Genomic DNA, 15,902 nt, shown 5'->3' on the forward strand with positions numbered 1-15,902 from the left:
CAGATTAGTTCCATGTGAGTTGTATTGAATCAGTTTAAATTAGTTCCATGTGAGTTGTATTTAATCAGTTTAAATTAGTTCCATGTGAGTTTTATTGAATCAGTTCAAATTAGTTCCATGTGAGTTGTATTGAATCAGTTCAAGTTAGTTCCATGTGAGTTGTATTGAATCAGTTCTAATGAGTTCCATGTGAGTTGTATTGAATCACTTTAAATTAGTTCCATGTGAGTTGTATTGAATCACTTTAAATTAGTTCCATGTGAGTTTTATTGAATCAGTTCAAATTAGTTCCATGTGAGTTGTATTGAATCACTTTAAATTAGTTCCATGTGAGTTGTATTGAATCAGTGTAAATTAGTTCCATGTGAGTTGTATTGAATCAGTTCAAATGAGTTCCATGTGAGTTGTATTGAATCAGTTCAAATGAATTCCATGTGAGTTGTATTGAATCAGTTTAAATAAGTTCCATGTGAGTTGTATTGAATCAGTTCAAACGAGTTCCATGTGAGTTGTATTGAATCAGTTCAAATTAGTTCCATGTGAATTGTATTGAATCAGTTTAAATTAGTTCCATGTGAGTTTTATTGAATCAGTTTAAATTAGTTCCATGTGAGTTGTATTGAATCAGTTCAAATTAGTTTCATGTGAGTTGTATTGAATCAGTTCAAATTAGTTCCATGTGAATTGTATTGAATCAGTTCAAATGAGTTCCATGTGAGTTGTATTGAATCACTTTAAATTAGTTCCATGTGAGTTGTATTGAATCAGTTCAGATTAGTTCCATGTGAGTTGTATTGAATCAGTTTAAATTAGTTCCATGTGAGTTTTATTGAATCGGTTCAAATTAATTCCATGTGAGTTGTATTGAATCAGTTCAAGTTAGTTCCATGTGAGTTGTATTGAATCAGTTCTAATGAGTTCCATGTGAGTTGTATTGAATCACTTTAAATTAGTTCCATGTGAGTTGTATTGAATCACTTTAAATTAGTTCCATGTGAGTTTTATTGAATCAGTTCAAATTAGTTCCATGTGAGTTGTATTGAATCACTTTAAATTAGTTCCATGTGAGTTGTATTGAATCAGTTCAAATGAGTTCCATGTGAGTTGTATTGAATCAGTTCAAATGAATTCCATGTGAGTTGTATTGAATCAGTTTAAATAAGTTCCATGTGAGTTGTATTGAATCAGTTCAAATTAGTTCCATGTGAGTTGTATTGAATCAGTGTAAATTAGTTCCATGTGAATTGTATTGAATCAGTTTAAATTAGTTCCATGTGAGTTGTATTAATTAGTTCAAATTAGGTCCATGTGAGTTGTATTGAATCAGTTCAAATTAGTTCCATGTGAGTTGTATTGAATCAGTTTAAATTAGTTCCATGTGAGTTGTATTGAATCAGTTCAAATTAGTTCCATGTGAATTGTATTGAATCAGTTCAAATTAGTTCCATGTGAGTTGTATTGAATCAGTTTAAATTAGTTCCATGTGAGTTGTATTGAATCAGTTCAAATTAGTTCCATGTGAGTTGTATTGAATCAGTTTAAATTAGTTCCATGTGAGTTGTATTAATTAGTTCAAATTAGGTCCATGTGAGTTGTATTGAATCAGTTCAAATTAGTTCCATGTGAGTTGTATTGAATCAGTTTAAATTAGTTCCATGTGAGTTGTATTGAATCAGTTTAAATTAGTTCCATGTGAGTTGTATTGAATCAGTGTAAATTAGTTCCATGTGAGTTGTACTGAATCAGTGTAAATTAGTTCCATGTGAGTTGTATTGAATCAGTTTAAATAAGTTCCATGTGAGTTGTATTGAATCACTTTAAATTAGTTCCATGTGAGTTGTATTGAATCAGTTTAAATTAGTTCCATGTGAGTTGTATTAATTAGTTCAAATTAGTTCCATGTGAGTTGTATTGAATCAGTTCAAATTAGTTCCATGTGAGTTGTATTGAATCAGTTCAAATTAGTTCCATGTGAGTTGTATTGAATCAGTTTAAATTAGTTCCATGTGAGTTGTATTAATTAGTTCAAATTAGGTCCATGTGAGTTGTATTGAATCAGTCAAATTAATTCCATGTGAGTTGTATTGAATCAGTTTAAATTAGTTCCATGTGAGTTGTATTGAATCAGTTCAGATTAGTTCCATGTGAGTTGTATTGTATCAGTTCAGATTAGTTCCATGTGAGTTTTACTGAATCACTTTAAATTAGTTCCATGTGAGTTGTATTGAATCAGTTTAAATTAGTTCCATGTGAGTTGTATTGAATCAGTTTAAATTAGTTCCATGTGAATTGTATTGAATCAGTTTAAATTAGTTCCATGTGAGTTGTTTTGAATCAGTTTAAATTAGTTCCATGTGAGTTGTATTGAATCAGTTCAAATTAGTTCCATGTGAGTTTTATTGAATCAGTTTAAATTAGTTCCATGTGAGTTGTATTAAGTAGTTCAAATTAGTTCCATGTGAGTTGTATTGAATCAGTTCAGATTAGTTCCATGTGAATTGTATTGAATCAGTTTAAATTAGTTCCTTGTGAGTTGTATTAATTAGTTCAAATTAGTTCCATGTGAGTTGTATTGAATCAGTTTAAATTAGTTCCATGTGAGTTGTATTGAATCAGTTCAAATTAGTTCCATGTGAGTTTTATTGAATCAGTTTAAATTAGTTCCATGTGAGTTGTATTAATTAGTTCAAATTAGTTCCATGTGAGTTGTATTGAATCAGTTCAAATTAGTTCCATGTGAGTTGTATTGAATCAGTTTAAATTAGTTCCATGTGAGTTGTATTGAATCAGTTCAAATTAGTTCCATGTGAGTTGTATTGAATCAGTTTCAGTTTAAATTAGTTCCATGTGAGTTGTATTGAATCAGTTCAAATGAGTTCCATGTGAGTTGTATTGAATCAATGTAAATTAGTTCCATGTGAGTTGTATTGAATCAGTGTAAATTAGTTCCATGTGAGTTGTATTGAATCAGTTCAAATTAGTTCCATGTGAGTTGTATTGAATCAGTTCAAATTAGTTCCATGTGAGTTGTATTGAATCAGTTCAAATTAGTTCCATGTGAGTTGTATTGAATCAGTTCAAATTAGTTTCATGTGAGTTGTATTGAATCAGTTAAAATTAGTTCCTGTGAGTTGTATTGAATCAGTTCAAATTTTTCAAAAAGCTGATGATGTATTCCTGCTCAATACAGGTTGTAAAGGCATTCCATTGTTAAATGGGGAGCACAAAGTGACAGATGATAAGCTGAATGCTTCCTCATCCATGGACAATGAACATGGGCCATTTCGCAGTCGACTCAACCAACCTTCAGACGGAATCTATGCTGGTGCATGGGCCCCCAAGTACAATGATCATTTTCAGTATATACAGGTAGAGTACATTTACAATTGTATCCATGTGATGAATTCTTCTGAAATCTTAGCATTTCATGAAATTGATCAGATATCATGCTTTGTCCTGATAAGACTTTTAATGAAGTCATGATAGTGACCCTATTACAAGTGTGGCCACTCTACACTGAGGTATGTTCCAAAAAATGAAGACAAGATAGTGGCCTTTTTAAAATGAGGACACCTTACACTGAGGTATGTTCTAACAAATGATGTCAGAAAGTGACCCATTTTAAGTAAAGCCACTTTACATTAAGGTATGTTCCAATAATAAAATATGTGAAAATGACCCCGTTATATGCAAGGCAACCAACATTAAGGTATATTCCAATAAACAGACATGAAAAAGTCCCTGTTATGCACAAGACAACCAACACTTAGGTATGTTCCAATACACAAAGACATGAAAATGACCCCATTATATGCAAGGCAACCAGCACTGAGGTATATTCCAATAAACAAAAATGTGAAAGTGGCTCCATTATATGCAAGGCAACAAACATTGAGGTATATTCCAATAAACAAAGACATGAAAATGACTCCATTATATACAAGGCAACCAATATTGCGGTATCTCCGTCAATGTCATGTCACAATAAAGCATGAAAACACAAAAATAGAGTTATGTGGAATAATAATTTACATTACTTTCATTAGTTAAGAATTAAAATTTAATGAATCAAATTAATTGATAATAATTAAAATTTAATTAATTTAATAGGATTCATAACCATACAAACATTACAGGAGGGGCTGGGGATATACTGAAGGATTTTATATTGAGGGGTTGGTGATATACTAAAGGATTTTATTGAGGCGCTTTGTATATACACTGAAGGGTTTTATAGGGAGGGATGGGGATATACTGAAGGGTTTTACAGAGAGGGATGGGATATGCTGACTTGTTTTATAGTGAGGAGCTTGGGATATACTGAAAGGTTTTATGATGAGGGTATGGGGTATATTGAAGGGTTTTATAGTGAGGGCTGGGTAAATGCTGAAGGGGTTATAATGAGGGGCTGGGATATGCTGAAAAGTTTTTAGTGAGAGGATGGGAATAAACTGAAGGGTTTCATAGTGAGAGGTTGGGAATATACTGAATGGTTTTATAGTGAGGGAGTAGGGGTATGCTGAAGGGTTTTATTAAGAGGGCTGGGATATGTTGAAGGGTTTTTAGTGACTGCTGGGAATATGCTGAAGGGTTTTATAGAGACAGGTTGGGAATACACTGAAGGTTTTATTTTAGCAGGGGCTGGGGAAATGCTGAAGGGTTTATAATGAGGGGCTGGGATATACTGAAAGGTTTTATAGTGATAAGTGGGGATATGCAGAAAGATTTTATAGTGAGAGGTTGGGAATATACTGAAGGGTTTTATAGTGAGGAGTGGGGATATACTAAAAGGTGAATGGATGGGGATATGCTGAATGGTTGTGAAATGAATGGCTGCGTTTATGCTGAAGGGTTTTATAGTGAAGGGCTGGGGATACACTGTTTTTTTTAATTGAGAGATGGATACTAATTTATTTTGCACAATGCATTAGACATTGTGATTGGGTCAGTGTGTGGTATGTTTGGATATTAATTTATTTGTACAATGTATTAGATATTATGATTCGACAGGTGTGTGGTATGAATGAATTCTAATTTATTTTGAACAGTGTATTAAATATTGTGATTGGACAGCAGTGTAGTATGGATAGTCAAAATAAAATGATGTGTATATTTGTTTTAGAATTTTAGTAAGAGTACAAGTTGCATATACGTTTCAGGCTGACCTGGGTTACATGATTCAGGTGACAGCGGTGGCCACGCAAGGAGCATTCGACAGTGAAAGCTGGGTCAAGAGTTATCAGTTGAGCTATTCCAATGATGGGAAGACATGGTACCCATACCTGGAGCTGGACAGATCTCCAAGGGCAAGCATATACTCTTGATGAATTGCTTACTTCTTCTTTCGTTTCTTTCTTTAGACAACAGGTCAAAACCCTTATGTTTTATGAATGTTGCTGTGGCTGAGAATAAATTATACTGTACTCACTGTAAAGTGGTGGATAATCTGATACAGGTTTGAATGTCTATAGTCAGACTATAAATCCACTGCCAATTTCAATAACAAAAATGTTTAATGTGATAAAAAGTGCACAGAACTGAGTCAACTAAATCATTCATTTATAATTTCTAACCTGACTGTGACCAGAATGGCACAAATGCTGGCATCCCCTGCACCTTTCAGGCTTAACAGACTTTCCATAATAACATGGTGCCATACTGAGGACACTATGGGCTAGTTTATTTCCATCAGACAACATAATGACGTAGTTCATCCTGTTTGGTGACTGCTAGATAATTCCATAAATTACATAACATTAAGAGTTTGGAATTATATCCCTTTGCACACATGAACATAAAAATTAAACAACTTGTTAAATCCTCGTGAAAGGCAAATTTGTTGTTGTCATTCTTTTCCTTTGCTTGATTCGACATTGTAAATATTGGAAGCAGACAACTTATGTATGTACATCTGTAGTTGTGCACACACCCCTTTGCTGAAAATGGACTTGTCCAGGAACTAGAAACGGATCTCAAGCATGTACGTCTATTATATTGAAAACTTCTGTTAAGCATGAAACGTGCAGATGATGATAAGGTTAGGGCCACTCTACTCACAGTCACGTTAGAAATTATAAATCATTGAATGAATTGACTCAGTTCCGTGCACTGTTATCACATCAAAGGTTTCTATTATTGAAATTGGTAGGGGCATACAAACAAATGGGTTGGTATAGTCAGACTTTAGAGCAGTCAACACTGGAACATAGTATATTTTATGTGACTACTTTGATGAGACAGAAACGAATGTATACTAATCAATAATGACTGCAAAAATGTTGTTTTTGAGGTTGCAAAATTAAAATGTTTGAGTTCATGTGGTGTCAAATCAATGACTAGTTAGTTGTACTGTGTTATATATTGCTGTTTGGATCTGGATTCTACTTTTTACTGTGATTTAATTTTCTAAAGGATATAGGCCATCCAGTAATGCCACAGTAACCTTTGCTTTTAGTTGTAAAACTTCCCATCATTAAAAACAGCCCAGGTTTGTTTTTATTTTGAAATTTGAAATTACTGTGCTTTTTAGATGTTCCTGGCCAATTGGGATAGGAATACAGTGCGTAAAAATTTCCTTCTGATCCCATTTATTGCTCGCTATGTTCGGCTGTGGCCACAAGGATATCAAACCAAAATAGCATTGAGATGGGAACTCTATGGTTGTCCAGGTAATAAAATTTTTTTTTTTCATTTACAGATATATTGGTTTGTTAATTATTCTATGGTCTTAAACATAGTGGCAGAAAAGAGCAAAAACCAACAAGTTTTGTAAAATTCAACAAATAAATTATTTCCCTAGAATACAAAGTGAAAATTTAAAAAGAATATTGTGAACTAAATCATAGAAAATCTTAAAGGTTCTATCACAAGTCCAAATCTATGAAGTTCCAGTTGAATTCCAGAGGTATTTCAAATAAATTCCAATATTGAATGTGTTGATGTGCCTGTAGTCTTGAAAGTGTTACTGTGCCAGTGGCCTGGATTGTGGTGATGTGTTAACAGTCTTTTGATGTATCACAATAATATAATCTAAAAAGTCCTTGTCTGAATTAACTATAATTCCAAATTAATATCAAGACCACAGTCATTCAACATTTGTATTAGAACTGAAAGGGTTGTTCCTTGTTCTGGATAATTCATGATTATTAGAATTTTCTCTTACTCAGAGCATAATTATCTTATAGTTCGTTAATGTATTAAGATATTTGTACTAGGGTTTGAGCTACATTTTTTCATTTGATTATGTTTGTTAAACCCCTTGATGGAGTTTGTTTATAGATTTAAGCGTTATGAGGCAAAGACCATTCATTCTATGATGTGCTTGTCATCCATCTCCTTTTGATTTTGGGTTGAAGATTACAAATTTTACACAAATGCTTTGGTTGTTGGCTTGTCATGCAGACCCAGCCTGCCTTGATATGATGCTGAATAAATATATTGGTGGAAAATGGCTGAACCCAAGCAAGTTGATTACATGCCATGAAGATATCTTTTGTAGAAAATATATGTATTGAATGGACAGCAGAGCTGAATCTCTATATTTTCAAGCAAGAAACCTATATTTTCTCTGTAACAGAGCTATGTATCATCTTTTATATAAGTCGTTTGAGACTTGAAGTTCAATGGTTTATTTCAATGGTTGGTACTATTTTAAAAGAGCATTTATACTCCATTGTAAGAATTCTTTCACAAGGTCGTTTTAGGTGAAATCAACTGCATGAGGTCAAGATAACACAAGAGTATTGATTGTACGTTGTGTAAAGAAGTGTAGCAGAAACGTCAGTTAGATGTAGTTAATACTTGACCATTGTAATTATGCAAGGTAACAATGAACACTGATGCTTTCAAATTTGATTGTTTTTAACATGGTCCACATGCAGCAACCAAAATGATAGTTTAATAAAAAGTTGTTCACACATACCTTTGTATTTGGTAAAAATATGAATTTGGTTCTTGCATATGGACCACCTCACCTTAATTTTTAAAAATAGCCATTTTGCAGTCAAATGTGATGTCATCAGCAAATGCCTATGATATCATATCAAACAGTTTTTAAAAATCAATTGCAATTTTAAGTTTTTCAAATGTTGATACATTTTTCATCAGAACAATTATGTTTTTGAAAATTTGTGAATTTTTGAGCCAAAAAGAATCCTCATTGTACCTACCCCTTTGTCAAAGTCAGTGTTACCTACATGGATATCAAAGTCAGTGTTGCCTAGATGGATATCAAAGTCAGTGTTGCCTACATGGATATCAAAGTCAGTGTTACCTACATGGATATCAAAGTCAGTGTTGCCTACATGAATTAATGTTTATGACCTCCATTTTGGATGGTGGAGAATCCAGTCCAGTTACTTTAAATAGCAGATTAAGAATATCACAAATAGAAACCACATCATGCGACATCATGGTCAAAATCCACAAAATTACAGTTTTTAATAGGGGATTTTCCTTTAATAGGGGATTTTCCCTGAAGGGAATATAGGGAATTTCCCTGAAAGGGATGCTTTGAAAACCAGCATGGAATGGCTGTTTACTGTAAACATCCAATGCACTTGTAAGTGAAGGGTTAACATATTCACTTATGTTATTTCAATAAACCAGACTTTGGAACTCCCATATTTAAATTCAATATGCCAGACTTTGGAACTCCCTTATTTTAATTCAATTAGCCAGACTTTGGAACTCCCTGATTTTAATTCAATTAGCCAGACTTTGGAACTCCCTTATTTTAATTCAATGAGCCAGACTTTGGAACTCCCTTGTTTTAATTCAATGAGCCAGACTTGGTCAGTTCATTGTTTAAATTCAATAATTCAGATTTGAGAAATGTACTTTTAATTGCATTTCTTTTTTTTAATTCTTTAAGCCAGACTGGTAATACTAGCTTTTTAAAGATCCATTGGGGTTACCATCATTGAATGCAGATCTTGCAGTTGGATAAATCTGATTAATTCAGTTATTTTCAAGGCACTTTATGTTATTGGTTGGTCTAAATTCAGTTGAAATGTCACCCAGACATGGCACTTAATATGAAGTTCTGGAATTTACAATCACCATTCAAATACGATCACTGTGAGAAGTTATTTTAATAGGGTTACTCCATGGTACAAAGTTTATATGATTTTAATTTAATTCCTCGATGGTACAAAGCATATCTGATTTTAATAGAATTACTCCATGGTACAAAATGTATCTGATTTTAATAGAATTGCTTCATGGTACAAAGTGTGTCAGATTTTAATAGAATTACTCCAAGGTACAAAATGTATCTGATTTTAATATAATCATTTCATGATACCAAGTGTATCTGATTTAAATATAATTACTTCATGGTACAAAATGTACTTGATTTTAAAAGGATTACTTACTGTTACACTGTGTCTGATTTTAATAGGATAAAGTGTATCTGATTTGTAGAATTAATGCATGGTACAAAGTGAACATGATTTTAAAAGAACGAATCCATAGTACAGTGAACATGATTTTAATAGAATTACTCCATGGTACAGTGAACATGATTTTAATAGAATTACTCCATGATACAAAAGTGAACATGATTTTAAAAGAATTACTCCTTGGTACAAAGTGAACATGATTTTAATAGAATTACTCCATGGTACATTGAGCATGATTTTAATAGAATTACTCCATGGTACAGTGAGCATGATTTTAATAGAATTACTCCATGATACAAAAGTGAACATGATTTTAAAAGAATTACTCCTTGGTACAAAGTGAACATGATTTTAATAGACTTACTCTATGGTACAAAGTGCACATGATTTTAATAGAACTACTCTATGGTACAAAGTGTACATGATTTTAATAGAATTACTCTATGGTACAAAGTGACATGATTTTATTAGAATTACTTAATTATCTAATGATACAAGGAACATCTACATTAGTTTTGCAAAATTACAAATATAACATTTTTGATAATATTTTTAAATCTACTCAGATAGATATTAATTATCATTATGAAGGTAAGACAGTTAATTCCTACAACATGCTTGCATGCCCTTATGATCTTGGGGTCAATGCCGCAGTGATAGAAGATCTGATTTATGGTTTTGTTTCAAAAACAAAATTAATTTTTACATAAATTGCTTAAATCCATTGATGAAATTTCTTCATTCTTTAAATAAGGGGTCTCAAACTCAAGCCACCCTTAAGGGCTGCATGAGGGCATTTTCAATGACCCAAGGACTGTACCACCTTTGTTATCTTTCATGACACCTTGTAACATCTATCATTTTGCGGGCCACAGGATATGGCTTGGTGGGCCATGCGTTTGAGACCCCTGCTTTAAATGAATCATTATGAATTTAAGACATTTCATTTGTTGACATGCTTGCTTAAAAAAAAAGATAGAAAAGGCCTGTACCTGATTTTCAGGGGCTGATTCTGGAATGAGAATCGATTGCTTCGCAGATGATCCACATGATCCAGATCTCCCCTATGAGCCTTTTACAGACCCCAGTGTTGGAATGTGGCCACCAATGTGTATTAATCACTGCTTTAACAAGGGATACTACTATGCTGGAGTGCAGGTATTTATTATTTGCAGTCACATGATATTGGACTGAATCATTGACAGGTTTCAGACCTTTCATTGTTAGTACCATACATTACAATTTCTGCACCATTTACAGGACATATCTGGTTGCTGCACAAGGCCTGTCAGTGTTGGATTTTTTGTAGTAATGTCCATGTTGACAGAGGTAAACAAATTCATTTGTTTCATTGTTTCACTGCAGACACTCTGTATTGGCATCTACAATGCAAATCCTCTATATTTGCATATACGCTACATGCCCTCTATATTGGTATCTACACTGCAGACACACTGTATTGGCATCTACACTACAGATCTTATATATTGGCATCTATGCTGCAGACCCTCTGTATTGGCATCTACACTGTAGACCCTCTGTATTGATATCTACACTGCAGACTGTATTGACATTTACACTGTACACTATATTGGCATCTACACTGCAGACTGTATATTGCATCTACACTGTAGACTGTATTGGCATCTACACTGTAGACTCTGTATTGACATCTACACTGTAGACCCTCTGTATTGATATCCACACTGCAGACTGTATTGGCATTTACACTGTAGACTATATTGGCATCTACACTGCAGACTGTATATTGCATCTACACTGTAGACTGTATTGGCATCTACACTGTAGACTCTCTAAATTGGCATCTGCACTGCAGACTCTCTAATGGCATCTGCACTACAGAATCTATATTGGCATCTACAATGTAGGCTATATTGGCATCTACACTACAAATCCTCTATATTGGCATCAACACTGCAGGCACTATATCGCCATCTATGCTGCAGACTCTCGGTATTGGCATCTACACTGTAGACTCTTTATATTGGCATCTATACTGCATATTCTCTGTATTGGCATCTACACTGCAGAAGCTCTGTATTGGCACCTACACTGTAGACTCTCTATATTGGCATCTATACTGCATATTCTCTGTATTGGCATCTACACTGTAGACCTTCTGTATTAGCATCTACACTTAGACTCTCTGTATTGACATCTACACTGTAGACCCTCTGTATTGACATCTACATTGTATACTCTATATTGATATCTACACTGTACACTCTTTGTATTGGCATCTACACTGCAGACTCTGTATTGGCATCTACACTGCAGACTCTATATTTTCATATAAACTGTAGACTCTTTGTATTGGCATCTACACTGCAGACTCTCTATTGGCATCTACACTGCAGACTCTGTATTTTCATATAAACTGTAGACTCTCTGTATTGGCATCTACACTGCAGACTCTGTATTTTCATATAAACTGTAGACTCTCTGTATTGGCATCTACACTGCAGACTGTATTTTCATATAAACTGTAGACTCTCTGTATTGGCATCTACACTGCAGACTCTGTATTTTCATATAAATTGTAGACTCTCTGTATTGGCATCTACACTGCAGACTCTGTATTTTCATATAAACTGTAGACTCTCTGTATTGGCATCTACAATGCAGACCCTCTTTATTGGCATCTACACTATATACTCTCTCTGTATTGGCATCTACACTGCAGACTCTGTATTGGCATCTACACTGCAGACTCTTTATTTTCATATAAACTGTAGACTCTCTGTATTGGCATCTACACTGCAGACCCTCTTTATTGGCATCTACACTATATACTCTCTCTATTGGCATATATGCTGCAGACTCTGTATTGGCATCTACACTGTAGACCCTTGTTATTGGCAAATACACTGCAGATCCTTAGTATTCTTATCTTCACAGAGACCCTTGTTATTGGCATCTACGCTGCAGACCCTCTGTATTGGCATATACATTACAAAAAATAGAAACACTTGTCGATGGTCTTCAACATTTGCTATTTTCAACTTCTCACAAACCTCCTTACCAATTTCTGCGAAACTTGAAAACATGTACCCTGGTATAAATTCCTTTAAAGTTTGTTCAAATGAAAATATGGCTGCTATTACTAAAAATAGATACAGCCTTTAGGTGACTTCTTCTCTATAATGGCTGAACAGAATTGAAAGATAGAAAGCATCCATGCATGAAGAACTTAAAAAATTATATAAAAAGTGCTTAATTGCTATCGAACATGAAGTTTATCAGTGTGGAGGGCTTTCAGGTTTATGCAAATGATGCCATTTTGCAATCAGATATGGCTTCCATTACAAAAGGTAGAAAAAGCTTTTAATTGGTGTCTTAAAAATTGGACGAATAGTGTTGGATAAAATTTGACTAAAAGCATTATGAAGACCATTGAAATGATGCATTATGATCACCATAACTAAAATTAGATAGAGCCTTAAACAGCTTCAGATGTTTTCCAAACCACTGAATAGAATTTCACCAAATTTAACAGAAATCATCTTTGAGTAAAGACATTTAAAGTTTGTAGAAATGATTTTGATTCAGCATTCATTGCTGTTACTAAATGTTTGTAGAAATGATTTTGATTCATCATTCATTGCTGTTACTAAATATTTGTAGAAATGATTTTGATTCAGCATTCATTGCTGTTACTAAATGTTTGTAGAAATGATTTTGATTCAGCATTCATTGCTGTTACTAAATGTTTGTAGAAATGATTTTGATTCAGCATTCATTGCTGTTACTAAAAGTTTGTAGAAATGATTTTGATTCATCATTCATTGCTGTTACTAAATGTTTGTAGAAATGATTTTGATTCAGCATTCATTGCTGTTACTAAAAGCAAAAGAACCTTCAATAATCACTTAAATTAATCTGTCCAAATTTGACATTAAGTGTTCTTGCTTGAATGATTTTCAAATAATACAAAAGATGGCCACTGTTACTAAAAATAGAAAACTTTTAAAAGACTGCTCTTAAACCACGAATAGTTAGACCTGATTTGGCATAAATCATTCTGGAAGAAAGAACTTTTAAGTGTGTATAAAGGGCACCAAGCAGCATTAAATATGGTCACTGTTGCTAAAAATAGAAAAACTTGTAAAACAACGTCCTCTTCATAATTGCTGAATATAATTTGATCTAGTTTGACAGGAAGCATCCAGGCATGAAACTTATTCAAAGTCTTACAAAATATATCAAACTGTCTTTGTGTAAGTTTCTGTTGCTAAATATAGAATACCTTTGAACAACTTATTCAAGACTGCTACAAAACTGAGCCAATCTTGACATGGAGCATCGTACATATAGGCCATATTGTCCCCATTTACTACTCTTAAAGACCATTTACATCTATCCAAATGATATTGATTTGCAGACAAATACAGCAGCAATTACTAAATAGAAATTTTTATGAAAATAAAACATGTTTTAAAGAAATGCTGATTATAATTTAATAAAATGTGACAGAAAATATCCTGACATAAAGTCCTTTTAAATCAATACAAATGATGGCAATCTTTGGTCAGATATAACCCCTGTTATTCAAAAAAGAGAAACCTTTGAATGTCTTCTTTTCCAAAACCAATGAATGAGTTTGACCAATTTTACAGAAAGCAACTGGACATGAATACCTTTCATATATGTGCAGATAATGCCAATCTGTCATCAAATATGGCTGCTGCTACTAAAAATAGAAAATCGTCTCTTCAAGGACCAAATATGACAAAAAAATTCCCTAGCTTGAACATCTTTCAGATTATTTTAATAGATCTCATTTCATTTTTAAATCTACCTGCCATTACAACTATTTGTACATCTTTATTTTTTTTAAAAGGCTGTGAACAAAGTGTGACCCACTTTGATATCCTGGCATTGGGATCTCTCAATATTGGATAAATAATGCTGATGTGTAATATGATATGGATCAAAATACAACAACTTCAGGAACCTTGAAAATTTTGTTTTCATAAGATATGGAATCAACAGCACTGAAAAATTTAAATTTAAAGCATCATACAGACCAGATTGTGTGGCTCAAAAACATGGCTGTTAGGCAGATGTCAGTCATATAAGTGATCTGAGGGTCATTAGGGTCTCTTGTTTCTTCAGTGTACTAACACTCAAGGCTGAAATGTTGGGACCAAATTAAAATTTCAGTTTGGGAGAGATTTTTTGTTTACTTTGTTTTTATTTATGTTTTATTGTCTTAGGTTTTTGCAGAAGCATTTGTTATCCTCATGCTCTAAATAATTCTCTTCAATTTTAGTGAAAAAGTAACACATAGGATCACAAGTCAATTTTTGATAAACATGGTAGAGATTCTTTGGTTGACTGAGATAATTTTATTCAAAGTAGGGAAAGTGTTCCTAATGATTTCATTTACTGATGTTTTAGTTTTGAGAGATGTCACCATCATCTTATGTTATATAAATCACATGAACTATGTAATATAAATCACATGAACAGAGATGTAGGCTTAAAGAGTAATTTACATAATGTACATACTCATTAATAAGTTTAGTCCACATACAGACTATACTGACCCAGATCTGACATTGTTTGATGTGCCAGCAGGTCCAGTTCAATGCAGTTTATTAAGAATAATGAGCAGAACAAATTGCACAGACCCAGATCTACTATTGTATGTTGTACCAGCTGGTCCAGTTCTATGCAGTTATTTAGGAATAATAAGTAGAACAAACTGCACAGACCCAGAACATTTAGGGCAGGTTATTACACTGTTTATCCAACAGTCAGGGTAGGGTTATAACACAGTTTGTCCAACAGTCGGGGTACGGTTATAATACAGTTTATCCAACAGTCAGGGTAGGGTTGTAACACAGTTTATCCAACAGTATGGGTAGGGTTTTAGCATAGTTTATCCAACAGTCAGGGTAGGGTTATAACACAGTTTATCCAACAGTCAGGGTAGTGTAATAACACAGTTTATCCAACAGTCAGGGTAGGGTTATAACACAGTTTATCCAACAGTCAGGGTAGGGTTATAACACAGTTTATCCAACAGTCAGGGTAGGGTTATAACACAGATTATCCAACAGTCAGGGTAGAGTTATAACACAGTTTATCCAACAGTCAAGGTAGGGTTATTAGGGCCATAGTTTACACTAGATTATTTAGAGTAGGCTGCAGTCATATCATATTAAATTGTAATTAGCATTTTGAGGTGTAATATTCTTAAAAATATTATGCAATTTCAGGCGCAGTACAAGTGTTTCTGTGGCAATTCCTATGGGCGTTATGGCCCAGCAACGGACTGTAACCAGCCCTGTTTTCCAAACAACAGATTTATCTGTGGTGGACCTTCATCTAGTGTCATCTACACCACTGGTCTAAGTAGGTACAGATTGCTTGAAATTCCTTTCACTACACTGAGACCATGGAAGTGTTATTTCTAGTTCTCCACCCCTCAAGTTTTAAAGAAACTCTCTCTGTTCATAGCATTGCCATCAGGTT

At 33.7% G+C, this 15,902-nt stretch overlaps 1 protein-coding gene across 1 annotated transcript in view; it reads left to right on the forward strand.

Annotated features, from left to right (window-relative positions):
- Positions 1-15,902, forward strand: part of LOC149796368 (uncharacterized) — a 287,440-nt gene that overhangs the window by 153,721 nt on the left and 117,817 nt on the right. The window contains exons 25-29 of the mRNA XM_089961040.1: positions 3,191-3,369; positions 5,160-5,306; positions 6,530-6,668; positions 10,405-10,559; positions 15,647-15,782. Coding sequence (XP_089817166.1) covers positions 3,191-3,369; positions 5,160-5,306; positions 6,530-6,668; positions 10,405-10,559; positions 15,647-15,782 — 756 coding nt within the window. The remainder of the gene's footprint in view (positions 1-3,190; positions 3,370-5,159; positions 5,307-6,529; positions 6,669-10,404; positions 10,560-15,646; positions 15,783-15,902) is intronic.

This window comes from Sinohyriopsis cumingii, chromosome 6 (genome assembly GCF_028554795.1).
Source record: "Sinohyriopsis cumingii isolate HCF-2022 chromosome 6, ASM2855479v2, whole genome shotgun sequence".
Classification (NCBI taxonomy): domain Eukaryota; kingdom Metazoa; phylum Mollusca; class Bivalvia; order Unionida; family Unionidae; genus Sinohyriopsis; species Sinohyriopsis cumingii.